Source organism: Schistocerca gregaria, chromosome 2, assembly GCF_023897955.1.
Source record: "Schistocerca gregaria isolate iqSchGreg1 chromosome 2, iqSchGreg1.2, whole genome shotgun sequence".
Classification (NCBI taxonomy): domain Eukaryota; kingdom Metazoa; phylum Arthropoda; class Insecta; order Orthoptera; family Acrididae; genus Schistocerca; species Schistocerca gregaria.
Window position 1 is genome coordinate 952,338,925 of NC_064921.1, and position 27,621 is coordinate 952,366,545.

The 27,621-nt window shown below is 38.6% G+C and overlaps 2 protein-coding genes across 2 annotated transcripts in view; one reads left to right on the forward strand and one right to left on the reverse strand.

Annotated features, from left to right (window-relative positions):
• Positions 1-26,717, forward strand: part of LOC126335424 (calpain-11-like) — a 152,009-nt gene extending 125,292 nt beyond the window's left edge. The window contains exons 6-8 of the mRNA XM_049998700.1: positions 11,103-11,274; positions 16,338-16,474; positions 26,334-26,717. Of these exons, the coding sequence (XP_049854657.1) occupies positions 11,103-11,274; positions 16,338-16,474; positions 26,334-26,430 (406 nt within the window). The 3' untranslated portion in view covers positions 26,431-26,717. The remainder of the gene's footprint in view (positions 1-11,102; positions 11,275-16,337; positions 16,475-26,333) is intronic.
• LOC126335423 (transcription initiation factor TFIID subunit 7-like) overlaps positions 26,619-27,621 on the reverse strand; it is a 47,581-nt gene continuing 46,578 nt past the window's right edge. Inside the window, exon 8 of the mRNA XM_049998699.1 lies at positions 26,619-26,804. Within this exon, the coding sequence (XP_049854656.1) occupies positions 26,730-26,804 (75 nt within the window). The 3' untranslated portion in view covers positions 26,619-26,729. The remainder of the gene's footprint in view (positions 26,805-27,621) is intronic.

The following is a 27,621-nucleotide window of genomic DNA, read 5'->3' on the forward strand; positions in this document are numbered from 1 at the left end:
GAAATGGTTGGTATCTTTTATGTAGGAGGGTAGGTTCTGGGTAATAGGTTGAAGGTGTTGTTTTACAAGAGCAGAGATTCTCAGGGCACAGCACGTGGCCACAATAGGGCGTCCTGGGTGGTTGGGTTTGTGGACTTTTGGGAAGCATTCAGAATGTAGGACTGCGGGGAATGGTAGTGGTGAAGAGAGAGATCCGACTCATTGATATATCATAGGATACTATGTTTTCTCATTTTATGAAGTGCACAATTTTACATTTCTGAACATTTAAAATATGTTACACATCTTTGCACCATTTTGAATTCTTATCAAAATCTGACTCAATATTGATGCAGCTTATTTCAGACAGTACTTCATTATAGATATCTGTATTATCTGCAGCAGGTCTGAGGGTACTATTAATATTATCTGCAATGTCGTTAATGTACCACATAAATGGCAATGCTGCCAACATAATTCCCTGGGGCACTTCCAAAATAACTACTACATCTGTCAATGACTCTCCAACCAGAAACTTGGTACATCCTCCCTACCAAAAAATACTAAGGCCAGCCACAAATTTCGCTTGGTATTCCATATGATCACACTTTTTATAATAAGTGTAGATGTGGGACTGAGTCAAATGCTTTTCAGATATTGAGGAATACTGCACTACTTGACTGCCTTGAGCCAAGGCTTTCAGTGCGTCACACGTGAAAGGTGCGAGTACAATACAGAAAAGTAAAGGATAAAAGCTTAAGAAATGTAGAGCTACAGCATGATGCTGAAGATTATATGGTTAGATCGAATAACTAATGAAAAATACTAAATAAATGGAATGGAAGAAATGAAGTTTATGGTAGAATGGTTTGATTGATGGGACGCATCGTGAGGCATCAAGAAATCATCAGTATGGTAATGGGGCAAATGTGAGGAGTAAAGACAGTAGAGGGAGGCCGGAACTTGACAACAGTGATTATGTTCAATCAGCTGTAGGGTGCAGTAATTATTTGGGGATGAAAAGGCTAGCACAGGATACACCAGCATGGTGAGCAGTGTCAAACCAATCTTTTTACTGAAGACGACAGCAATAACTACTACTAGTAGTACTACTACTCACAAAACCTATCTAAGAGTGACTCTCTGAAGGTACTGAGTAGGGCTGCATTCTGATGCACTTTTACCTTCCCAAGAAATGTGAATGATAGCAACAACAAATCTAATTGAATTGAGTTTCAACAATATGAAATGATGGAAGGGTTTGTATCACCTTCAGATCTGGAATGGAAACAAGAGGAGCATTTCTGTAGATTTAAAAAAGAAAAAAGAACAGCTCCTTGAGTACATGCATCTTCTCATGTTTATTCTGTTTTGCATGTGCACTGTTTTTCCATTGACTGAAGAAATGAATGAAGAAATTTAAACATGAAACAAATTTTCTTGAAGATGCATTTTCTTGCTTACACAGAAAACATGTTTGATGGAAAGATAATTATTGAAAGGATGACTAATGTTTCTACCAGCAGTACTCACATTACAGACCAGGTCATGTTCCATTTGGGTTATTTCTTTTTTTTTTAGAAGTGAAATAAACATTCCACATGTGTAATTTTGAATATCTTTAAGTGACTATGTCTGGTTACAACAATTATTGAACAACTATGTGGAGGAGGTATGTTAAGGTAATTTATGGAAGTGGTTTGGGAAGTTGTATGTAAAGGATTGTTAGTGGCGCCAAAGTTAGTATCCATTTACTTGTGGAGGACACAAGAACTGAAGTTGAGGGTGGCAAAGCAAAAGCAGAAATGCTTAACCCTGTTTTCAAATGTTCTTTTACAAAAGAAATCTTGGGAGTATTGTCCCAGTATAATTCTTGTACCACCGAAAAAGTAAGTGAAATAAATATTAGTAATATCAGTGGCATTGAGAAGTAGCTAAAATTGTTAAAATTGAACAAAGCTTCAGGGCTCAGTGGAAACTCTGTCAGATTCTGTACTCAATTTGTAGCTATAATGTGTTGTAGATCCCTCGAACAAAACACTGTGCCGAGTAATTGGAAAAAAGCATGGGTCACTCCCATCCAATATCTGTAACATTCATTTGTTGTTGAATCTTAGAACATATTCTGAGCTGAAACGTAATAAGGTATCTCATATGAAATGACTTCCTCATGCCAACCATCATACTTGGTGTACACTCCAGACAAGTAGTTTAAGAAGGACTACCTAACACTCAAATTTTATAACTCTCTTTTGTAAGGAATTTTCCTGCTGTTGCATTTGCATTTTATATCATCTTTACTTTAGACATTGTTAGTTATTTCGGTGTAGAAGTACCAAACCTCATAGACTACTTTTACGAGGTGCATTCAAGTTCCAAGGCCTCCGATTTTTTTTCTAATTAACTACTCACCCGAAATCAATGAAACTGGCGTTACTTCTAGACGTAATCGCACTGCAGATGTACACATTTTTCACAACGCTGATGCCATGATTCCATGGCAGCAGTGAAGGCTTCTTTAGGAGTCTGTTTTGACCACTGGAAAATCGCTGAGGCAATAGCAGCACAGCTGGTGAATGTGCGGCCACGGAGAGTGTCTTTCATTGTTGGAAAAAGCCAAAAGTCACTAGGAGACAGGTCAGGTGAGTAGGGAACATGAGGAATCACTTCAAAGTTGTTATCACGAAGAAACTGTTGCGTAACGTTAGCTCGATGTGCGGGTGTGTTGTCTTGGTGAAACAGCACACGCACAGCCCTTCCTGGACGTTTTTGTTGCAGTGTAGGAAGGAACTTGTTCTTCAAAACATTTTCGTAGGATGCACCTGTTACCGTAGTGCCCTTTGGAACACAATGGGTAAGGATTACGCCCTCGCTGTCCCAGAACATGGACACCATCATTTTTTCAGCACTGGCGGTTACCCGAAATTTTTTTGGTGGCGGTGAATCTGTGTGCTTCTATTGAGCTGACTGGCGCTTTGTTTCTGGAGTGAAAAATGGCATCCACGTCTCATCCATTGTCACAACCGACGAAAAGAAAGTCCCATTCATGCTGTTGTTGCACGCCGACATTGCTTGGCAACATGCCACACGGGCAGCCATGTGGTCATCCGTCAGCATTCGTGGCACCCACTTGGATGACACTTTTCGCATTTTCAGGTCGTCATGCAGGATTGTGTGCACAGAACCCACAGAAATGCCAACTCTGGAGGTGATCTGTTCAACAGTCATTCGGCGATCCCCCAAAACAATTCTCTCCACTTTCTCGATCATGCCATCAGACCGGCTTGTGCGAGCCCGAGGTTGTTTCGGTTTGTTGTCACACGATGTTCTGCCTTCATTAAACTGTCACACCCACGAACGCACTTTCGACACATCCATAACTCCATCACCACATGTCTCCTTCAACTGTCGATGAATTTCAATTGGTTTCACAACCACGCAAATTCAGAAAACGAATGATTGCACGCTGTTCAAGTAAGGAAAATGTCGCCATTTTAAGTATTTAAAACACTTCTCATTCTCGCCGCTGGCGGTAAAATTCCATCTGCCGTATGGTGCTGCCATCTCTGGGACGTATTGACAATGAATGTGGCCTCATTTTAAAACAATGCACATGTTTCTATCTCTTTCCAGTCCGGAGAAAAAAAATCAGACGCCTTAGAACTTGAATTCACCTCATAATGTCTCATGGGATAATCTAACTCCCTCAACATTACCTAGTGTGTCAGTCTACATTCCATTACTCTTGTTTTACTTTTTTCATCTTGTAACATCTTTTGAAGACATTCTCCAACCTGTTCAACTGATCTTCTGTGCCCTTTGCCGTCTCCAACAGCATCTTTTTAAACTGTGTAAAATGTGCATACTGTTGTAATAAGATCCACCTGAGCTGTTTCTTTTACAATTTATTTGTCACCACCAGTTTCGAGCGATGGGTCATTCGTGCGCCCTCAGACACACACACACACACACACACACACACACACACACACACACACACACACAAAATTTACATTTTTACTTTTGCTTTGGCATATTTGTGCATGATTGTTACAATACCTTAGTTTTTCTTTCCTGTTAGCTCAAGATACAGTCTTAATAGAGCCAGGGATGAGCTACAACCCTGTCTCACTCTAATCTCAATTACTGCTTCCCTTTCACGTCCATTTACTCTTATAGGTTCTGTCTGGTGTCTGTACGAGCTGCATATAACATTTTGCTCCCTGTATTTCATCGCTGCTGCTTTCAAATTGTCAAAGAGTTTATTTCAGTCAAGATTGTCAAAAGCCTTCTCTAAACCTGCTGATGCTATGAATACAGGCTTGCCTTTCCTCACTGTACATTCTAAGACAAGTCAACAAAAGTAGCTTAGAAGTATATATCCTCGGTGTAGTGAAGCACTTAGTAAAGACAAGTCTTCTGTATTCTGATACAATAACTCTGTACTTTGCAGTCATATACAACCTCTTGCTAGATGAAAGATTCATACCAAAAGACTGAAAACTTGCACAGGGCACACCAATACTCAAGAAAGGAAGCAGGAGTAATCAGCTGAATTACAAGCCCATATCACTAATGTTGATTTGCGGTAGGATTTTGGAACCTATACTATGTTTTAACATTATGAATTATGTCAAAGGTCTATTGACACACAGTCAGCATGGACTCAGAAAATATCATTCTTGTGAAATACAACTAGCTCTTTATTCACACTAAGTAATGAGTGCTATTGACTGGGGATCTCAAATTGATTCTGCATTTCTAGGTTTCAACAAGTGGTGACAAAAGCCTTAATAATTTTGTATTTCCATAAGACTTTTGATACTATTCCTTGCAAGAGACTTCTAATCACATTGTGTGCCTATTGAATATCACTTCAGCCGTGCTGCTGGATCTGAGATTTCCTCTCACAAAGATCACAGCACATAGTAATCAATAGAAAATTGATAAGTAAGACAGAAATGACATCCGAGATTCCTCAAGGAAGCATTATAGGCCCCCTGCTGTTCCTAATCTACATAAACGATTTAGGAGATAATCTGAAAGCTCTCTTTGTTTGCAGGTGATGCTGTCATTTGACTTACTTCTTGATTTAATTCCTTTGACTCTGATGTGGAGCATAGGGCACATATTAGAGCTCTCCAGCTGACCCTGTTTGTTGCCATCGTCTTGATGTTACTCCAGAAGTGGCCAACGGCTGCCACCTCAGCTACAATAGTCTTGCACCAAGTTGACCTCGGCATGCCACTCCTCCTTGCTCCTTGTGGGTTCCATTCTAAGGCCTGCTTTGGAATATGTTGGGGGCCTCTTCTCAGGGTGTGTCTAATCCATCTTCATTTCCCTTCTTTTACATTTATCTCGGCTTCCTTGGTTTGAGATAACATTTGGCCAGCGTAAACCCAGAATCATCCTCAAACATTTATTGATGAAATGAAAGTTTGTGCTATTGTTTTAATTTGTGCTATCACCTTCCACTTCTCACACCCGTAAAAGAGAACACATTTTACATTTGAGTCAAAGACTTTAAGCTTTACCTTGAACAGCATTTCACGAGACGTCTAAACTGGTCACAGCTGGGCAAAGGCCCCTTTTGCCTTTTTGATCCTACTTTCAACATCTTCTATCACCCCTCCATTTTTGGAAACAATAATTCCTAGATAAAAAACGCTCTTCACCCCCTCTTATTTCACAGCTAGTGCATTCTTGTTTTTACTGTTCATCCTAAGCTCTTTAGTCTTAGCCGTGTTTATTTTTACTCCAACTCTCTGAGCTTCTGTTTCCAATTCCTTAAGCTTCTCACTCATATCCTTGAAAGTGTGGGACAGAAGGCAGATGTCCTCCAGGCTATCATATATAGTTCACTGTATACCTCTCCTTTCCTCTCTGGTTACCTTCTTCATGATGCCATCTCATGTCAGCAAAAACAGCAGTGATGAATGCAAACAACCCTGCCTTACTCCAAAATTTAAGATGAATGGTTCTGAGAGATTCCCATCATGTTTCGCCTGACAAATATATTCTATGTACATCATCTTCACGATACTGATGATCTTTGGAGGTGCTCCATAACTCTGCATTGTTTTCCAGATGGCTTCACACTGCACCCTGCAAAGGCTTCTTCAAAGTCAACAAAAGCCAGATACAAAGGAGAGCAGTATTCCATGGATTGCTCAATAGTGATCTTCAAGGTGTTGATCTGGTCTGTGCATGATCTGCTTTATCTGAAACCAGCCTCTTCTTTCCTGAGCTTGCTACCCGTGGGCCCTCTGAGACAGTTTAAAACAATCTAGAAAATACTTTACTGGGTATTGACAAAAGTGTGTTGCACTTTGTCAGGTCTCCTTTCTTGGGCAACTTGATAAGGATTCCCTTCCTCCAATCTTCCAGGATGATTTCTGTGTTCCAGATTTCTTGGAACAGGGGCAGTAACATATCTGCTGTAACTTCATAGTTTACCTTGAGCACACTGTCTACACCAGGTGCCTTGTTATTCTTGCAGCTTTTAAGAGCCTTGATAATTTCACTCTTGCTGGGAGGATGAGTACTGATTTGCAGTGCAGGCGTTTCCAATTAGTCTAGTCCCTCCTGCTCTTGTTCTTCTTGAGGGATCAGGGTCATGTTGAATACCTCAACTGAAATATTCTGTGCAATGGTTTAGCTGCTCCTCACTGCCGGTCAACAGTTCACCCTCTTTTGACTTCACTGGGTTACGTTCGTTAAAGCTTTTCTGGGACAGCTGTTTGGTGATATTATATAGCTCTTTCAAAGCGCCTCTTTCTGCTGCCTCTCAAGCAATTTCTGCAAGCTGTTCTACCCAATTTCTTCTATCAGATCTGGCACTTCTCTTCACTCGCCAATGAACTTCATTGTACCTTGCCCTAAGGCGCTGTTTTTTTCACTGTCCCTACACTGGTTGATCAAGGCCTGTATTTCTCTTCTTTCTTCAATCTTCTGCCACGTATGATCAGATATCCAGAGCTTCTTTCTGGTGTCCTGGAATCCTAATACCTTCTCACTGGAATTTTTTTTGGTTTTATTCCATTTCCTCTCCACTTGTGTACTTGCCTCTTCCTCACTTTGATACTCCACCTCCAAACTGACTGTAACATTTCTTCAACTCCAGCACAAACTCTTTTCTAATGTCCTTGTTTTGAAGTTTTCTAATATTGAATCTTTTCTGCTTGCAATTTGCATCTTGATTACAATCAGCAGCAATCTTTAACCATACTTCATCTATTACAAGATGGTGGTCACTTCCGCAGTCAGCACCTCTTCTGTTTTGGACATCAAGAAGGGAATGCCTCCACATCTGGCTAATTACAAAATGATTGATCAGATTTTGTGTGTTGCCATCTGGTGAGAGCCATGTTATTATGTGGCAGAGTTTGTGTGAGAACATTCACCCTCCAATAACCAGCCTGTTGTTAAGGCACATATCAATAAAATGCTCGCTGTTGTCATTTTGGACTCCAGTACTGTGTTTTCCCATAACTTTCTCTAGCCCTTCATTTTCACATCCAATCTTGGCATTGAGGCCTCCCATCACGATTTTTACATCTTTGTGTCTGATCCTGGTTAGAACCTCTCCCAATTGTCCATAGAAATTGTCCTATTCTTGGGTGTCTGCTTGTTCTGTGGGTGCATAACACTGCATAAGATATATACTACTGGCCATTAAAATTGCTACACCACGAACATGACGTGCTACAGTCATGAAATTTAACCAACAGGAAGAAGATGCTGTGATATGCAAATGATTAGCTAGCTTTTCAGAGCATTCACACAAGGTTGGTGCCAGTGGCGACACCTACAACGTGCTGACACGAGGAAAGTTTCCAACCAATTACTCATACACAAACAGCAGTTGACTGGCGTTGACTGGTGAAACTTTGTTGTGATGCCTCATGTAAGGAGGAGAAATGCATACCATCACGTTTCCGACTTTGATAAAGGTCGGATTGTATCCTACCGCGATTGTGGTTTATTGTACCGCGACAGTGCTGCTCACGTTGGCCGAGATCCAATGACTGATAGCACAATATGAAATCGGTGGGTTCAGGAGGGTAATATGGAACGCCGTGCTTGATCCCAGCAGCCTCGTATCACTAGCAGTCGTGATGACAGGCATCTTATCCGCATGGTTGTAACGGATCGTGCAGCCACGTCTCGATCCCTGAGTCAACAGATGCGGACGTTTGCAAGACAACAACCATCTGCACAAACAGTTCGACAACATTTGCAGCAGCATGGACTATCAGCTCGGAGACCATGGCTATGGTTACCCTTGACGCTGCATCACAGGCAGGAGTGCCTGTGATGGTGTACTCAATGACGAACTTGGGTGCACTAATGGAAAAACATCATTTTTTCGGATGACTCCAGGTTCTGTTTACAGCATCATGATGGCTGCATCCGTGTTTAGAGATATCACAGTGAACGCACATTGGAAGCGTGTATTCATCACCGCCATACTGGCGTATCACCCGGCATGATGGTGTGGGGTGCCATTGGTTACACGTCTCGGTCACCTCTTGTTCACATTAACGGCACTTTGATCAGTGGATGTTACATTTCAGATGTGTCACGATCTGTGTCTCTACCCTTCATGTGATCCCTGCAAAACCCTACATTTCAGCAGGATAATGCACGACCACATGTTGCAGGTCGTGTATGTGCCTTTCTGGATACAGAAAATGTTCGACTGCTGCTCTGGCCAGCACGTTCTACAGATCTCTCACCAATTGCAAACATCTGGTCAATGGTGGCCGAGCAACTGGCTCACCACAATACACCAGTCACTACTCTTGATGAACTGTGGTATCGTGTTAAAGCTATGTGCAGCTGTACCTGTACACGCCATCCAAGCTCTGTTTGACTCAATGCCCAGGCATATCAAGGCCGTTATTACGGGCAGAGGTGGTGGTTCTGGGTACTGATTTCTCTGGATCTATGCACCCAAATTGTGTGAAAATGTAATCACACATCAGTTTTAGTATAATATATTTGTCCAATGAATACCCGTTTATCATCTGCATTTCTTCTTGGTGTAGCAATTTTAATGGCCAGTAGTGTATATTTCTTACTCATGTCTTGAATTGTGCTGTAATGATCCAATCTGAGATTGGCATTAGCTTCTCTGGTCAGTAGTATACCCACTCCATTTTCATGTCTTCCCTTTCCTCTTTTCCTGAACACAGAAGTGTCTTTCCATCTCTTAACCTGAATGTCCCAAAACCATTCCATCATGTTTTGCTCAGTCCAAGTATTGCCAGTTTGTATCGTTCCATCTCCCTAGAGACTTGTTCCAGTTTTCATGACTCGAAAATCGTTCTTACATTCCAAAACCCCACTCTTGCCCTTGTTTTCAAGCCAAAGGTTGTCAACGAGGTGTCTGTCCGTTTTGCTCTCTTATGTGTTTCAGTAATGGTATACAATTTTTACGAGGCAGGATTGTTAGCCCCATGCCCAACCCCCAGCCTGGAGGACCAGGATTCGTATTAGGTTTACTCCCCCGGGGAAGCTGGTTTCACTACACCACTAGAACCCTCCCTGCCCCATGTTGTTGGACACACTTCGTCTGGCTCCTCAGTCGAGACCAATCTGGCTTTGATGAACCTGCCAGTAGCTACACTACCGTCGGCACAGCTCTTGACTTCACGGAAGCACGCAAGCCCTCCCGCCTGGCAATGATGGTGCCTACTACATGGCAGTGTCCCCTGGGAGGGGATGCTGTCATTTACCATCTAGTAAAGTCATCAGAAGATCAAAACCAATTGCAAAATGACTTAGAGATGATACTTGAATGGTGTGATGAATGATGTGAAAAGTGGGAATTATCTCCCGATAAGAAAAAGTGTGAGGTCATCCACATGATTACAACATGAAATCAGTTAAATTTTGATTACATAATTAATCATTCAAATTTAAAGACTAAGTTTCACTAAGTAGCCAGTAATTATAATTACGAACAACTTAAATTGGAACAGTCTTAGAAGATGCAACAGGTCTACTAAAGAGACTGCCTACACTATGCTTGTTCATTCTCTGCTAGAGTACTGCAATGCTATATGGGATCCTTACCAGATAGAATTTATGAAGGACATTGAAAAAGTTCAGAGAAGTGCAGCTCAGCTTGTATTATCGCAAAAGAGGGTAAGGAGTGTCACAGATACGATGAGCAAGATGGTGTGATAATTATTGAAACAAACACGTTTTTTGTTGGAGCCAGATATTTTCACAAAATTTCAATAACCAACTTTCTTATCTGAGTGTGAAAATATTTTATTGCCACCAACCTACAGTCACAGAAATGATCATCACAATAAAATAAAATAAATTAGAGGTCAAACAGAAATATTTAAGTGTTAATTTTTCCCATGCACTGTTAGTGTGTGGAAAGGTAGAGAAATAGTCTGAAGGTTGTTTGAAGAACCCTCTAACAGGTACTTAAGTTTGAATTGCAGAGCAGTCCTATAGATGTAGATATGATTGCAGTATTGTCTCACGTGTTTCTTCATTTCTCCAGAACCCAAAACGGTCCTTCCCCACACTGGCATATACCAGAGTTTGCAAACCTTTGTAAATAATTTGTTTTAGCATTATGCAATCATGATTTATTAAACTAATGATTTGGTATCTTTACACCTTTCAGCACCAGCACTTTTGATTTTGGGATTAATACATTCCTCTTGAAATCTGAGAGTACTGTGCCTGTCAAATTTATGTCTTTAATACCAATTGCAACAGTGTTGTCATGTTTGGTTCTACCACAAATCTCAATAATTATGAGGAAGTGATGTCTTTTGACTTATGTCTTTCAGTGCTCTGTCAAATTCTTCTCACACTATCACATTTCCCATCTGACCTTCATCTAATTCCTCTTTTCTTTACATAATATTGTCATTAAGTTTGTTTCCTTGTAAACCACTTCAGTTTATATTTCTTCCACCTTTTGGCCTTCTCTTCTTTGTTTAGTACTGGCTTGCCATTTGAGTTTGACATTAATACAGCTGTTTCTCTTATATCTAAAAGTTTCTATTATTTTCCTGTACATGCACATCTTTAATAAATCATAAATTAAGAATTACATACTTTGCATAATTTTCATACATGTTTTATTTCAGACTAAATGAGTCTTACAATAATCTAAATGGTGCTAATGTATCAGAAGGACTGCAATGTCTAACAAGTTACAAATGTCAGGAAGTAGAAATTTATGAAGATAATCTCAATGAAATACTGAATGTAATCACAGAAGGGGGGAAAAATGGTTCCTTCATGGGTTTCAATGTGAAGGTATGTACTGATGAGCCTGTGATGCTACTTTCTAAATGATTTTAAGATAGATAGATTGTGGATTGGTGTAGTTCTTTCGAGTTGATCAATGATTTCATTAAATCTTTGGAAGACTGTTCTATGAAATTTTACATATTAATCTCATTTTAATTTTTACTGGCTTTTGTAAACACTTTAGAATTTGTGAATGACTTAGCAGTTATTTGTTTTCAGTCCAAAGACTGGTTTGATGCAAATCTTCATGCTACTCTATCTTACTCAAGCCTCTTCATCTTGGAGTAACTACTGCAACCGACATCTCTCTGAATCTGCTTACTGTATTCATTTCTTGGTCTCCCTATATGATTTTTACCCATCATGCTTACCTCAAGTACTAAACTGGTGATCCCTTGATGCTTCAGAATGAGTCTACCACAAGGTTATCTTCTCCCCAATCCTGTTTAGTACCTCCTATTACTTATGTCATCCACCCACCTGATCTTCAGCATTCTTCTGTAGCACCACATTTCGAAAGCTATTCTCTTCTTGTAACAAATATATTTGTGTTGAAAGTATAATATACTTTAAATACTTCTACTAGAAAATATACTATATACACTATAAAACATACTTGTACTTTAAGTATAAATTTACTAAGGAAAAAATTGCATCACAAACTTTGTCTTTAAATTATAATTGTGTTTTGCTTTAAATACGAATAACAAATACATTTGTATTTAAAGCAAAATCCAACCATCATTTAAAGATAAAATTTGTGGCACAATTTTTTGCTGAGTAAATTTACACAAAAACATACGTGTTGAACGCTCCATCATTCAAGTCGATACACAAGGTTGTCCCAGGTAGAATGGTCAGTTTTCAGCGATATGACAGGAATGATCATTCAAAGTAGAAGAAGTCTAGTAAACATGGGCTACATATCTTAAGAGCTATAAGCCATAGTTCATCTTTGCTTCTATGAAATACACCTCTTCTAATAAACAAGTACTCATAGCTCTTAAGATATGCATTTCAGAGTCCATGTTTACAAGACAATTTTTCCTATTTCCTCTGAAATTTTGGAAAGTAAAGAGCTTGCAGTAGAAGACATTCGTTTCACAGTTTCAGAGATGAAGTATGTGTCTTAAGTATGCATTATAGAGCTCATGTTTAATAGACTTTTTTGCTTCAAATGACCACTCCTCCTGGGACACCCTGTAGAACTGAAACATACAAACACACCAATCTATGTGAAGCAAACACTTAACATCTGAAGGTGCAAATTTTGAGGCATGGGAGTCCATGTGTGGGTGAAATCTTGTACAAACTTCTCTTTACTGATGATCAGGTCACTGTGGCAGGAGACCAGGATGATGCTGAGTACATGCTTCAGAAGTTAAAAGAGGAATATCAAAGATGGGACCTCACAATTAACTTAACAAAAACTGAATATTTAAAGGTTGGTGACAATGCCACTGAGGATCTCAAAGTTGGAGCCCATAAGATCAGGGGATGTAAGTCTTTTAAGCACCAGGCTGTTATGTCATCAAACAGAAAAAATGAAGATGACATAAATAATAAAATAGGGGAAGGCTGGAGGACCATACGACAACTGAATTTGAATTTAATAATAACAAAATAGCCAAAAGGACCAAACAGGTGATATACCATTTAGTTGTTGAAAACAAAGCTGGACCATGAACCAAACACCATCATTAGAGAAGATATGCTGTCAAAATAATTACAGACACCATAGCGGTGAAACTTCTAAAGAGATATGGACATCTAGAAAGGATGGACAATAGCTGATGGCCGAAGAAAGGTGGTAATTGAACCCAGCAGAAAGGAGAAAGTGTCGATGACCTAAGAGGAGCTGGAATTGAGAGGTTCAGGATGCAATGGGTGCCAGAGCACTACAAGGAGGGGAGTGGCAAGATCGAAGGAATTGGAATACAGGAAGTTCAATGTGGCACCAGCTATAGAATACTTTTTCTTCTAAGATTAGTATGAAAGTTAAAAAAACTATGTATAATGAAACTTCCTAGCAGGTTAATATTATATGTCTGATTCCTTGCAACATAAATAACTTCCTGAAAAAACATGGAACACTGTCCTTGTAAACTTCTCAAGCTCCTACTGTTAATTGTAAATTTACAGATGCACTGATGTTCATTTCAACAGCGAACAATGCAGGGGAACCTTACTTAACGAGCACCTCCCATAATGTGCAATTGTCATAATGAGCAAAACAAATTGTAAAAACATGACTCGCTTAATGAGTGATGTTTCGCATAAAAAGTGATGATTTAGCGTGATATCACCAGCCATTCATGCACAGCAGAGGAAATGTTCAACAATATGAACACCTTTCATTGTCGGCAGTAGCGTATGAACAATGTCTTTAGTACATACTGCAGTATGGGTTTAGTGCTCTTTCTGCTACCATCTTAGTGCAGCTTGCGATCGGACATTTCTCTAAGCCTGTGTTCACACAGTGTTTTTCATATGCAAACTTTAATAGCCTTTGTAGAAGTGTATCCGAAGATAAAGCCGTAATACGATGCCCATAAGAGAAAGAAAATGACTTTAGAAATGAAACATAAAATCAATGAAAAATGTGAACATGGTGTGTAGTACACACATACAATTGGCCTACATCAACTATTTGCACTATCCTCAAGAACAAGGACAAGGACAAGATTAAGAAGATAGATGCTTCAAAGGGAGTGACAAAAGTATATTAATGAAGGTTTCATGTTCTGGATAATGTTGAAAGGTTTCTCTTTATATAGATAAATGAAAAGCAATTGCAAAGCGACACTATTAGTGAGAACATCGTTTGTAAGAAGGTGAGAATGATTTTTGCCAACCTTGTTTAGATGATGCCAAGATCTTCAGTGGCCAAAGAAGCACTGAAGGGAAGCCATGGGTGGTTCGAGAAGTTTAAGAGAAGAACCGGTATCCACAGCATTGAGGTATGGCACAGCAACCAGCCCCAACCCAAAGATGGTAGAGAACTTTATTATCAACTTCAAAATGCTCGTAGATATTGAGGGTTATCTGCCACAACTGGTTTTTAATTGTGCCTAGACAGGCCTGTTCTGGAAAATGATGCTGAAGCATAACTTTATAACAGCAAAGGATAATGCATTAGCCGGTCACAAGCCAACAAAAGACCACACTGCTATTCTGTGCCAATGCAGGTGGTGATTTGAAAATTAAACCCATTCAGAAACTCCACGAGGTTTCAAGAAGCGTAAAGTCGATAAGAGAAGGTTAAATGTGATGTGTAGGTCCAACAACAAGGCTTGGGTGGCGTGTAATCTTTTTTGTGATTGGATAAATGAAGTGTTTGGTCCTTAGGTGAAAAAACAGTTGGTTGAGATAACTGCCACTTCATGTTTGCTTGTTATGGGCATTGCTTCTGCCCATTCTCCATAGACCACCACCTTGAAGAATTTCAATTCATCAAGATCCAATTTCTGCCTCCCAATACCACTCTGTTACTCCAGCCTACGGACCAGTAGATTATTTCTAACTTTAAAAAGCTCTACACTAAAGCACTCTTTGGGCACTATTCTGAGTTGACTGAAGCTACCAATCTCTCTCTTTGGAAATGTCACTTCAACATTGTTGCCTGCGTCAAGATGACCAAAAAGGTGTGGGAAGGTCTTATCAAGAGAACTCTCTCTTTTGCTTGGAAGACGCTCTGTCCGGAATGCATTGTCGAATGGGACTCAGAGGCATTGGAGTCAGTATCTGTGGAGCTTTTAGTCAACGAGATTGTGTCTTTGGCCAAGAGCATGGTGAATAATAGTGATACTGATGAGCTTATGGAACATCACAGCCAAGAAATGCCCATCAAAGAGCTTATGGAGTTGCAGTGTGGTTCACAGCAGGAAGTTATCGAGAGAAGTTTTTCAGGGGAGGAGGAGAAGGCGGTAATAGCAAAGCAGCCATCTTCTGGCACAGTAAGAGAAATGCTGAATGTATGGGAATTGGTTGCATCACACATTGAAAATCATCACCCCATTAAAGCAATGGCTACAAACACTATACATTTATTTGACGATAATGCTGTGTCACATTTTTGCCAAAAACAAATGACTATAGATAGCTTCCTAGTAAAAAAGAATTAGTTATGTATTGTGAGTAATATGGTACATAATACTGTACATGCAATTTTCTGAATTAGTTATGTATTGTGAATAATACAGTACATAATACTGTATGTGCAACTTTCTTTGAAGAAATGGAATGTATAAGATAAAAGTTTTAGTACTTTTTCTACATGCAACGCTTTATCATATTGTACATTAATTTATACAGAATAAATTGTTTCACTTAATGAGTATTTGACACTACAAGTAAGATTCTGGAACGAATTATGCTCGCTGTGTGAGGTTCCACCCGTACCTATCCTTCCTGTGTATGTTGCTCACTGTTTATTTGAGCATATTTATGTCAGAAACTAACCTTTTCTGCAAAACTATATTTCTGATTTTAGTCAGAAGTTACTACTTCTTGAAAAACTTCTTTTGTGAAATCCCAATCATCAGTTTCCAGTAAACAGCAAAGCTATCATCAAGAAATTAATTGAATTCAGTCTGAACATTAAAAAGCACTGCTCAAGCAACCTGCAGAAAAGTATGAAGGAAATGCAAAGGTGTTTAACAGAACAGGTGGAAATTAAAAAGATAGCCATGTCAGAATATGATCAGACTGACCTACATCTTTATTCTTGCAAATTTTCAGCAGAGCATGAGTGAAAGCTTTCAGACCAAACAAAGAAAATACAATTTTGCTTCTTTGAAAGTAGTAGTACTGTAACATTTTGATCCTCAATTTTTCATTTCATCAAATACTTCCTGGTTCAACTTCTTTTGGTGTATGAGCTCATAAAACAAGCTTTGTTATGCAAAAATCTTAATCAGTATATTTAACAGTGATTGCTTAGAGTTAGAACTGGTGTTTGGTTGTAGGTTAGTTGTATTTTGGCAACCCTGTGTATGACAGTAAGCGGCAGTTTGTAATTAACCTCTTATATGTGGAACAGGCTGTAAAATATTTCTTCTGCACTACAGCATACATCTCCTGAATTCAGAAGAAGGCATATATATACTATTGGTGAAGTGTACCACGATGACAGTGATGGCACATGCTGGCTGAAAATTCAAGGTGCCAGCGACAGCTTCGCTGGTTCTATTGGATTAGATACCAGGTATTATAGTTTCAAGATACATACATATGTATATATATCACCAGATAAATGAAGCAAATGCTTAATAAGCAGATTAAAATAGGTGAGAAACATGAATTTCTCAGTAATTCAGGAATTTATCATCCATCTTTGTTCATTATTAGTATATTTATTTTCTCTTTAAACCCTCCAAGATAAGTGTTATTCTTTCTTTCTCTCTCTCTACTTTGCACTTATCATAGGTATGCATATGCTACATTGATGCACCAATATGTAAGTCGTAAATCAGAATACAGCAGATAAGTGGGTAATATATAATACAAAGTATGCCACAGTCAACAGTTACTGACCTGCAGCATATGTGCTACATTAATGTACCCCCCTAAAAAAGTGCATAATTGTATGTTTGTTGTGGGACAAGGGACTGTCCACAATGGATGTTCACCACAAAATGTGTGCCATTGTGATGAGAACTGTATTTCACTAAAGCTGTGATTGACTGGAATAGGGATTCAATAAAATATGAGAAAGAATCACAAAAAAGAGTGCCCATGACATATGGCATTTTCCAGAGATGCTACATTGCAGTGTGTGAAAGAAATTATCCGAGAAGATTGTCAAGTGTTGCACAGCCTAGGTTGTTATCATGGAACTGTATAAAACACCATACTCAAACTCTTTAATTTTCATGAAGTTTGTCATGTTGTATCAATAACAGAAATTTTTGTCTCCTTGTACAGATGTTATTTTTCCTATCTAATGACCAAACATAATGGTCTTTCAGATCTTGGTGTACAGCTAGTTACAGTACATGACATAGCTCCATGCAGTATATAAAATCAGAATTTCAAAGCAATGCGTTCAAATAACAATATAAATACTGCAAACTTTAGGGAAAGCCTAAAGCAGCTAGACTGGCATGAAGTGCATATGGAACCCGATGCAAACTTGAAACCTAACCTATTTCACGATACATTTTTAAGGGTATTTGAAAATTGTTTTCCCAAGAAAATAGTTCAACATAATTCCAAGAAAACATATAAAAAACCTTAGCTAACTAAAGGAATAAGAATATCTTGCAACTGTAAAAGAGAACTGTATCTAACAGCAAGAGGGAGTACTGACCCCGAAATTGTTCAATATTATAAAAACTATTGTGCGGTACTAAGAAAAGTTATTAAAAAGTCCAGAAGCATGTATATCATGTCTGAGATCAGTAACTCTGATAATAAAATTAAAGCAATTTGGAATATTATTGAAAGGGAAACAGGGCAACCATGAGCACAGGAAGTCTTTAGTGCCATAAAAATGAATGACAAGTGTACTAACAAACAATCAGAAATTGGAAATATTTTCAATAATCATTTTTTAAATGTTGTCGAGAAAATAGGATCTAGATCTTCACTAGAAGAGGCAAGGCTTCTAATAGAAGAGACCATACCTGTGCAGTTTGAAACAACTGTATTTCCACCAACCTCTCCGCCTGAAATCAATAAAATAATAAACTCACTGAAAGGTAAAAGCTCTTACGGAATTGATGGCATTTCCAGCAAGATACTTAAAGCTTGTTCCCCACAGATAAGTAGGATTCTCAGCCACTTATGTAATAGCTCTTTGGAGCAGGGTGTTTTCGCCGATAGACTGAAATATGCCATTGTAAAACCATTGCATAAAAAGGGGGATACGTCGGATGTCAACAACTATCGCCAAATCTCTCTTCTGACAGCTCTATCAAAAAATTTTGAGAAAGTAATGTATTCAAGAGTAGCCTCCCATATTTGTAAAAATAAAGTACTAACAAAATGTCAGTTTGGTTTTCAGAAAGGCTTTTCAACAGAAAATGCTATATACGCTTTCACTGATCAAATATTAAATGCTCTGAATAACCGGACATCACCCATTGGTATTTTTTGTGATCTCTCAAAGGCCTTTGATTATGTAAATCATAGAATTCTTTTAGATAAGCTAAATCATTATGGTTTGAGGGGGGCAGTGCACAAATGGTTTAATTTATACTTAACTGGAAGAATGCAGGAAGTTGAAATAAGTGGTTCATGTAATGTTAAAACAACAGCTGATTCCTCAAACTGGGAGGCTATCAAGTACGGGGTCCCACGGGGTTCGGTCTTGGGTCCTTTACTGTTCTTGATATACATTAACGACTTACCATTCCATATTGATGAAGATGCAAAGTTAGTTCTTTTTGCTGATGATACAAGTATAGTAATAACATCCAAAAACCAAGATCTAAGTGATGTAATTGTAAATGACGTTTTTCACAAAATTATTAAGTGGTTCTCAGCAAACTGACTCTCTTTAAATTTTGATAAAACACAGTATATACAGTTCCGTACAGTAAATGGCACAACTCCAGTAATAAATATAGACTTAGAACAGAAGTCTGTAACTAAGGTAGAATTTTCAAAATTTTTAGGTGTGTCCATTGATGAGAGGTTAAACTGGAAGCAACACATTGATGGTCTGCTGAAACGTCTGAGTTCAGCTATGTATACTATTAGGGTTATTGCAAATTTTAGTGATAAGAATTTCAGTAAATTAGCTTACTATGCCTACTTTCATTCACTGCTTTCATATGGCATCATATTCTGGGGTACTTCATCGTTGAGTAGAAAAGTATTCATTGCTCAAAAACGTGTAATCAGAATAATTGCTGGAGCCCACCCACGGGTCATCCTGCATACATCTATTTAAGGATCTAGGGATCCTCACAGTAACCTCACAGTATATATATTCACTTACAAAATTTGTTGTTAATAATCCAACCCAGTTCAAAAGTAATAGCAGTGTGCATAGCTATAGCACCAGGAGAAAGGATGATCTTCACTATGCAGGGTTAAATCTGACTTTGGCACAGAAAGGGGTAAATTATGCTGCCACAAACGTCTTTGGTCACCTACCAAACAGCATCAAAAGCCTGACAGATAGTCAAATAACATTTAATAATAAATTAAAAGAATTTGTAGATGACAATCCTTCTACTCATTGGCTGAATTTTTAGATATAAATTAAGGGAGGGGAAAAAAAGTAACTTAAACATTACAGTCATGCAATACTTTGTGTAATGTAATATCGTGTACAAACATCTTTCATTAACCTGACACGTTCCACATCATTACGAAGTGTCGTATTCATGATCTATGGAACAAGTATTAATCTAATCTAATCTAATCATAGTAAGAGTGGCTTCAGGAAACCATAAACTATGCTGATTCCTCATGGCTTCAAGAATTCTTGATACCTAGCAAAAAATGTCAGCACTGTGAATCTTGCTTCAGGAATGTTGCAAGCTTCAATACATAACCAATATTGTCAGCTGCAAAGATGACATTACAGATCAGATTATCTCTTGTGATGGAAACATTTCCATAGAGATTTTTTTTCTGTTGCATTTAACAACTGTTGCAACTCTGTCAACAAAGATGGTCACGTAAGACATTGGAATAACTTTACTAGAATTACTTACGATGTCAAGCACATTCTGAATGTTTTGATATTTATCTTACATTTGCCTACAAAATATTCTCGTTTTCACATAAAATATAAAATGTAAGTAGACACATCTACCATCACTCTCACCCATCAATTTCAAATGATGACGTGATCGGATATTGTTGAGACTGGTTTATAGTGATCCAAACATTCAATTGTTTGATCATCTGCTGATCTAACGTAAAAGTTGTCATCTGAACACTTGCACCTATAAAGTTATCTTAGTCAACAAATACTAAAGACAGGGATAGTGCCTTTTAAAAGTTGTAATACAGTCAGGTGAAGACTTTTCATGCTATTTCAATAACTTTCCTACCTGTGTTCCTTAAATATGTAAAATGCAGATCTATGTTGCTTGCTGCCTGGAATTGCATCAAATTATGAAACATCATGAGGTAAATGATAACATCAGCTTGGGTGTAAAATGTGAAGTTTGGGAGTCTAGAAATGATCAACATTGGAGAACTATGCTGAAGTAAAAGTTCTTATGAGGGAAAATAAATTACTGCGTACATGACACAGGATGTCGTGCCAATATGAGGGTTAGAAAATTTCCATATCTGGTTTGTCTTATAAGACTTACACTTCTGCCTTCATTTTTTCTTTACTTGTAATGTTATATGCCGAGGCCAGGGTTTCCCAAACTGTGCTTCGTGGAACACCATGTTTCTGTGGGAAGTGAATAAGAACTCTGCAAATAACTACTAATAATGTGGCTTGTTTCCAACATTTTTATCATTTTTAAAAATGTTGTTATGATTTTTGTGCTATTAATTATGATTTAAAATTGAAGTAATTGCTTAATAAAAGAAGTTTTTCTAAATTTTTGATATTTTGTTCATTTTATTAACCTTCATAATAAACAAAGTGTTCCAGCAAAGTACCAGGATTTTCAGTGTTCTATCAGAGGAAAAGTTTGGGAACCCCTACACTAGGCAATAATGTCATGGGACTTGATTCCTCATTGTCTCATTCTCACTGGTACAGGAATACAGAGTAAAACTGATAGCATTAAGTGATGAATGTAGGGGGGGAGGGGATATGGTATAGGAATGTAGACAGTGTGACATTTGGAAGTTCGGGCCTGTTCAGGAAGTGTCCACGGATAGCCAAATTGGTTCAGGCAGCTGCTTGTGATAAGCAGGAAATCAGTCCACTTCAGTAGCTGCTCCATGATCAGCACAGCAATTTTCTTCAGTCAGATCCACAAACGGTTCTGCATTGCTGACAATTCCAAACAACAGTTGCGGTAGACGCATGCTCTTGCTTTCCGCTTGAAGAAAGAATGTATCCTGCAAATTATGTCTCTTTCTTACTTAGGCAGAAAGCGTCATTTACCACCACCATCAGTGATGATAGCTTGCAACAAATGGAATAAAAATTCACTAAACAATTTGCTACGGTCACATTTAATGTTTACATTAGCTACGGCATTCAGAGCAGAGTGCTCTGAACACTCCTGAATGCTTATTGGCTGTCAAAGAAGGCATAATGTAGGTGTGCAGAATAAGCCTAAACTTGACTGCCATCATTAATGACTCCAACTATAACGGAAGGGCCCAGGTTCGATTCCTGGCAATGGCTTAAAATGCCTTAGAGAATTGAAATTATTGCTGCAAGTAGCCCAAGCCCAAATCAGTACTAACAACAAAGCCAGAACAGTCTTACACTATCAGAGTTTCAAGTCCAATTTCAGGACCAGTACAGTGAGGTAAGTTTTATTTTAGAATTAGCATAATTAAAGCTTCAATGTTGAGATTCAAAATGCCAGTTTCCTGTAAAAGACCAATAGTCACTCCCATGTGACTTGCGGCAGCTTAAAAGGGAACTGTGCCACACAAATAACATCACCTGCCACTTTCTAAGTCTGTCTCTATACTGCTGGAGCGGCAGGATATTAGCTTCCCTCCCTCTTTCAGACAGTTCAGAGGGGTGGTAGTGCCTAGGGTTCAACATGGGGCTGTTGCATAGGGTGGAAGAGAGGAAGGGATGGGGGCATGAGTGGAAGCATCCCTACCAATGACTCCATTACAATTTGTGGTATGTACAGAACTGGGAGACTTATTCTTCCACTGAGGATGAGTCTTTTACAGCTGGGGGCAATGATTCAATCTCCAAAGGCTTCCTGTAGTCATGGGTGGCCAAGAATTTGACTTGTGAGCTGTGTCCTGTCACAAGTGCTATAGCACTCAACCTGGCTGCATCTTTCCTCCACTGCCATGTACATTGAGCATGAAGAGGGGAAAACTGCGAATGCACTGCATTTAAATGGCAATGCAGTTACACTGTATGTGAAGTGGCTTTATGTTTCCCATTACTCAACAACACAAATCACAAACAGAACAACTTTTCAGTGTTATTTGATCATTTTCAGTGCGCTGAAGACATAATATAAAGTTTATCTGGTACAAAAGATTGGCATACGGACAGATGCAGACAATTTCACAGATTTTTGTGTTCATGTAGTAACATAATTGTGACTTATTTAGTTTCACAATAAAAAAAGGTGTTTCACACATATATGTTGATCAAAACATTGTAGCACTTTTGCAACCTCATTATGAAGATGTGGAAACTCTGCCTGAGGAAAACACTGTAGAATCCTAGGCAGTTTTAACATAGAAGGATTTTGATTTAAAATAGGAATTACATTTTTCAGGTCTATCAGTTACATGCACATGCACATGCACAGGGGCACTTTCAGGTGAAATGGCAGTCTGTCTGGCAAACAGATGTAAGATTGGCAGTTTCCACAGAACGTTGATTTTCTTTTTAAATGCACCCCCAACAAAATCAGGTATAAGTTGTTTCCCAGCTTGCAATGCCTCACTGTGGACAGTGTGTAGGCAAGTCTACTTAAAAATGAGAGGTTTGCAGTCTACTCCATACATTCTAATTTTCATTCCTGCATGCCTTTTTCCTTTGTAAATTCAACAACAGTGGGTTTTAAATTAAAAGAACTCGTCCAGGTATACCTGTTGGCATAATCAGCATTCTTTGCAGTAATATATAATGTCTCCACACACTTCTATCAATTCCATCGACAACAGTGCAACCAACAGTGGAATAATGCCTGCAACTTCAAAAATTTTACTATTTGTAGTACCAATTCCTTCATGTGCTCCGCACATGCAAATTTAGCACAAAGTGCTTTGTAATGTACAGAACAAACAATGAATCCTTTCTGTTGGTCATTGTAATTTTTGACCCTTTTAGTATCAACTAAATCTTCAATTTCTTTCTGCATGGTATTGTAATGTAGTTCACAGCAAATTTGCAGTACCTGTCAATTATACAACTGCATAATAGGTATTAAGAATTCTCATCCCTCTCTTCTGTCATTCCCATTCAGACTAGACTGGCCCTTTAAGTGCAAACAGCCAATGGACCTATGCATGTCCTTCATACCAAGAACAAATGGCAAAGGGTACACAATGCTGACACCACGATTCTACTGAACTGAAGAGAGTTGTGCAGACCGAAAAATGCCAAACCACAATACTAAATCAAATGTTGCAATGTCCTGGGTACAACTGGGAATGACCAAATAGGGTTAAGACAGACTGTGGAGAGAAATGTCACACTGGATCTGAATAGTTTTGTGTGAATGTTTAGCAGGCATGGATCACAAGTACAATGTCAATATCAATGTCTATCAAATACACACTGATCAGCCACAATGTTGTGACCATCTGATTATAAGTGTGTTGGTACACCTTTCAAGTGGAATATAGTGGAAATTCTGCATGGTTCTAATTCAACAAGTCCATAGGACATTTCTAGATGTTTGTGGCACCAGACGATTCTGCACAATTTCCAAACATTTTGAGCTGGAGGTCTGCACATGGAGCTAGCGTCCAGTAGCATCTCAGATGGGTTCCATCGTGTTCAGAACGGGTTTGTGCAGTTGTCATTGCACAAATGTAAGTCCAGAGTCAGACAGTTATCCTATTGGAAGGTGCCACTATTATCATGGAAGACAAGTATGAAGAGATAAAGGTGATCCACATTAATGTTCAGATAGTCTACAGCTATCATGTTGCCTTCAGTTAATACCACAGGTTTCATGGAGGCTCAGGTGAATTTCCCCCAAACCATGATACTACTCACAACCACCTGCACCCACGGCAAGATGCATGTCTCGAGTAGCCTTTCTCTTGGATCACAGCATATCTGGACACGATGCCTGATGTGTAATACAACACGTGATTCATCCAATCAAGTGACATTTTTCCACTCCATAGTCCAATCTCCACGATTGCATACCTACTGCACTCATAACTGACAATGTTATTGGGTCAACACGGATCACATTAAGGACCATCTGGTGTGTAGCCCCACGTTCAGCAATGTTCGCATAACGATGCACCCCAAAACACTTACACCTGCACCAGCAACTGAACTCTGTCATCACACCTGCCACAGACTGCCACCTATCCTGCTTCAAAGAGCAGGCAAGCTTCCAACCACCAAGTTTTGCGATGAGGTGTGGACATTCAGTGCCTTGTTCCTTACTCAGGCTTTCACTGTCACACCAATTTCCATAGATGTTCACAAAAGTAGCATGTGAATAGCTGTCCAGCTTTGCCATTTCTGAGGTGCTCATTCCCAAGTGGTCAGCCATAAAAATCTGCCATTGTCAATGTCAGTTATGTTGGTGGATTTCACCATTTGCAGCCTGTGTAAATGCTAAATGATTCCCCACTTACCTCAGCTTCCTGTACGCTCCCCACCGTGCTACATGCCTGCAATGCCACCAGGCAACATTCAATCTTGTGGTCTGTAGTGGTCGTAAAGGTGTACCCCTCCGTGTGTTATACAACAGCAAAATTTCCACTACACATTTTGTTCCTTCATTTAATTATTATATCTACAAATTCCACTAACTTTTTTTGTAATGCAATGGAATCAACAAGAGCTGGGAACATTTTTGCTTATTATTATGGATGCAGTACAGTATTATTAACTACTCCAACAAACTACCTATTTTATCAAAAATAAATAAATAAAATACATAAATAAAATAAAAAATAACATTTTTATAGCAATTAATGCAGCATTTGGCTTTTCTTGTGACTATTACTGTAAGATAGTACAACCATCAATTAACAACTTTGCATTGGATAACTTTTGGGTAAGAAACTACTGTGCATTAAATAAGATTACTTTTTCTACTCTTTAGCAGCAAAATTGACACTTGCACCACATCAAAATTTATGCTTGACAATGACTAAATTGGATCCCTGTCTTTTAGAGGCAGTGAAATACCAATTTCACTATCCATCCTTACCTTAATGTTTCAGGTGGCAATTTGTTTACTCTGAACCTTTGAAACATGGAAGGTATGGTTCAAAACACGTGACAAAATAAAACTTTCAACTGTTCCACGACCTATGCGTTGATAACATAGTTGGTAGTACACAGCCTATGACAGGCATGGATCTGGGTTTGAGTCCCTTTCCAGCAACCAATTTAAACTAGTCACAAATGTTCATCTGTACAGTAATTTTTTGCATGCTTTATTGGGACACATATAGCCAATGAACAGAGGCTGTTTCACATACAAGCAAGAGTTGACTCAGGTGATGCACCAGAACTGATACTACTGTATGATGCTGCTGCCCACTGATTGGGCAGGTAAGAAACCAGTTTTTACCACTCATGAACTAAGAGAATTAAAAACAACCATGGAAAGAAGCCCAAGAATTCATGTTGCACTAATTTCTCACCACACACCTCTTTTCAAATCATGCACAGGATCTTGATTTAACTGATGAGGATTTTTTGGAACTCCAACACTCACTGTTTACAAGTTCACATTACAGCCATGCTTCTTTATAGAAGAGCAATTCAAGATTAACATCTCCCATAACACGCAGATGGCAACAGACAGCTGTAATACTGACATCTAACAACAGTACCTGACTAGGTCAGTCACTGCAATGTTATTATTCCGTAGGGATTTGGTTTGCACGCAGATTTATGAGCAGTGACTTCTGACACACCAGTGTAATGTGCCAAATGATACAAGGATATTCTTGGACTTCTTTCTGAGGCTGCACCTAAAACCAATATGCCAAATCTTAGCAATGAGCCAGTGGGTCATGCAGTGATTCAGGCCTGCATATGGGGTACTGGTTCCTGTGCAACACCGGCGACAGCTCGCACACAGTGTACGCACAACATTCATATTAGTTGATCACATATATTTCCCTCTCCTTCCCTCTTTCCTGACGAAGCAACTGCCAGTTGCGAAAGCTCGTAATTCTGTGTGTGTGTTTTGTTCATGTGCCTGTCTGCCGGCGCTTTCCCGCTTGGTAAGTCTTGGAATCTTTGTTTTAATATATTAACTGATCATGTATACTTTCAGGACACCACCTTCAGAGCTCTCTGCAGAAAATGAATTGTGGCTGCCTGTGGATGAATTTTGTGGGATTGGAGAAATACTTTTTGTGTCACACTCATAAATTTACAACAAAAACAGCAGCGTACCTCACCTGAAAGCAGTGACAATATCATTCCGAAGGAATTTTGTCATTATCTTGTATATAGTTGTATAATTTCAATAAGCTGCACATATGACATTATTCAGCTGTATTACAAAACCTAATTTGAATCATTATTTTTACAGAAAAATTTAAAAAAACATACAGTGTTCCAATAAAAACAGACACTCTTTAATTGTAATTTATTGTAGCAGAGAAATATACACAATCATTGAAACAGCTAACAAATAATAAAATAATCTGAAGAATACTGTTACATTTTATGCAGATGAACCTTGCTTGTTGTTTTCTCCTTGGGCCTCATGCATTTGTATTAACGACGTGAGTTCTTGATACTGAAATAAAAAGGGTATAACTGCATAAAACCGAGTAAACATTCCTGAATTAAATATTAGTAAATGAAACTCTGGTCACACAAAGAAACATATACTCTCAAAAATGATTCAATAATATTACTAATGATTCTACTCATTTTCAAATTTTCATAATGCACTGGTTTCGAAAGTACTGGTCAGTTTCAGGATTAATGGAAGGAAAATGAAAAATAAAATGGTCTCAACTGGTTAGCTGTGAAAAATTGAGAGTGGTTCTTGACTGTCAATAACTCTGTTGAAACATTATGTCAATCATGCACATCTCCCTTGACAACACATCATGCATTTCTGAAATAGATATTCATACAAAGTGTGATAAAAAAAGTAACGTGGATTTTTTTAATTTTGTGAACTTTATACATCCAATTTTTTTAATCTTGTTGGTACACATGATCCTGATGCATGTTCCCATTTTCAGTTGTTTTGAATATACAGTTAATTGTTGAAAGCCAAACAGGTTATGTGTGTTTTCGAGTGCTTAGCGAATTTTTACTTTCAAAATGGATCAAACAATTTGCATTAAAATTTGCTTGAAAAAAGAAATAATCTGCAGCACCGCATTCAAAGTGTTGACTGTGGCTTTTGGTAAATGTACTAGGAGTAAGACAATAGTTTGTAAGTGGTATAAACATTTCGAAGGGGGTCGAGAAGATGTTGAAAATGAACGAGCGCTCTGGAGGCCCCTACCATATCAGTTACTGATGACAATGTGGAAGAAGTAAAGAAAATGGTTCTAGAAAATCACCAGATCACCATCAGAAAGGGTGCTGATAAGTCA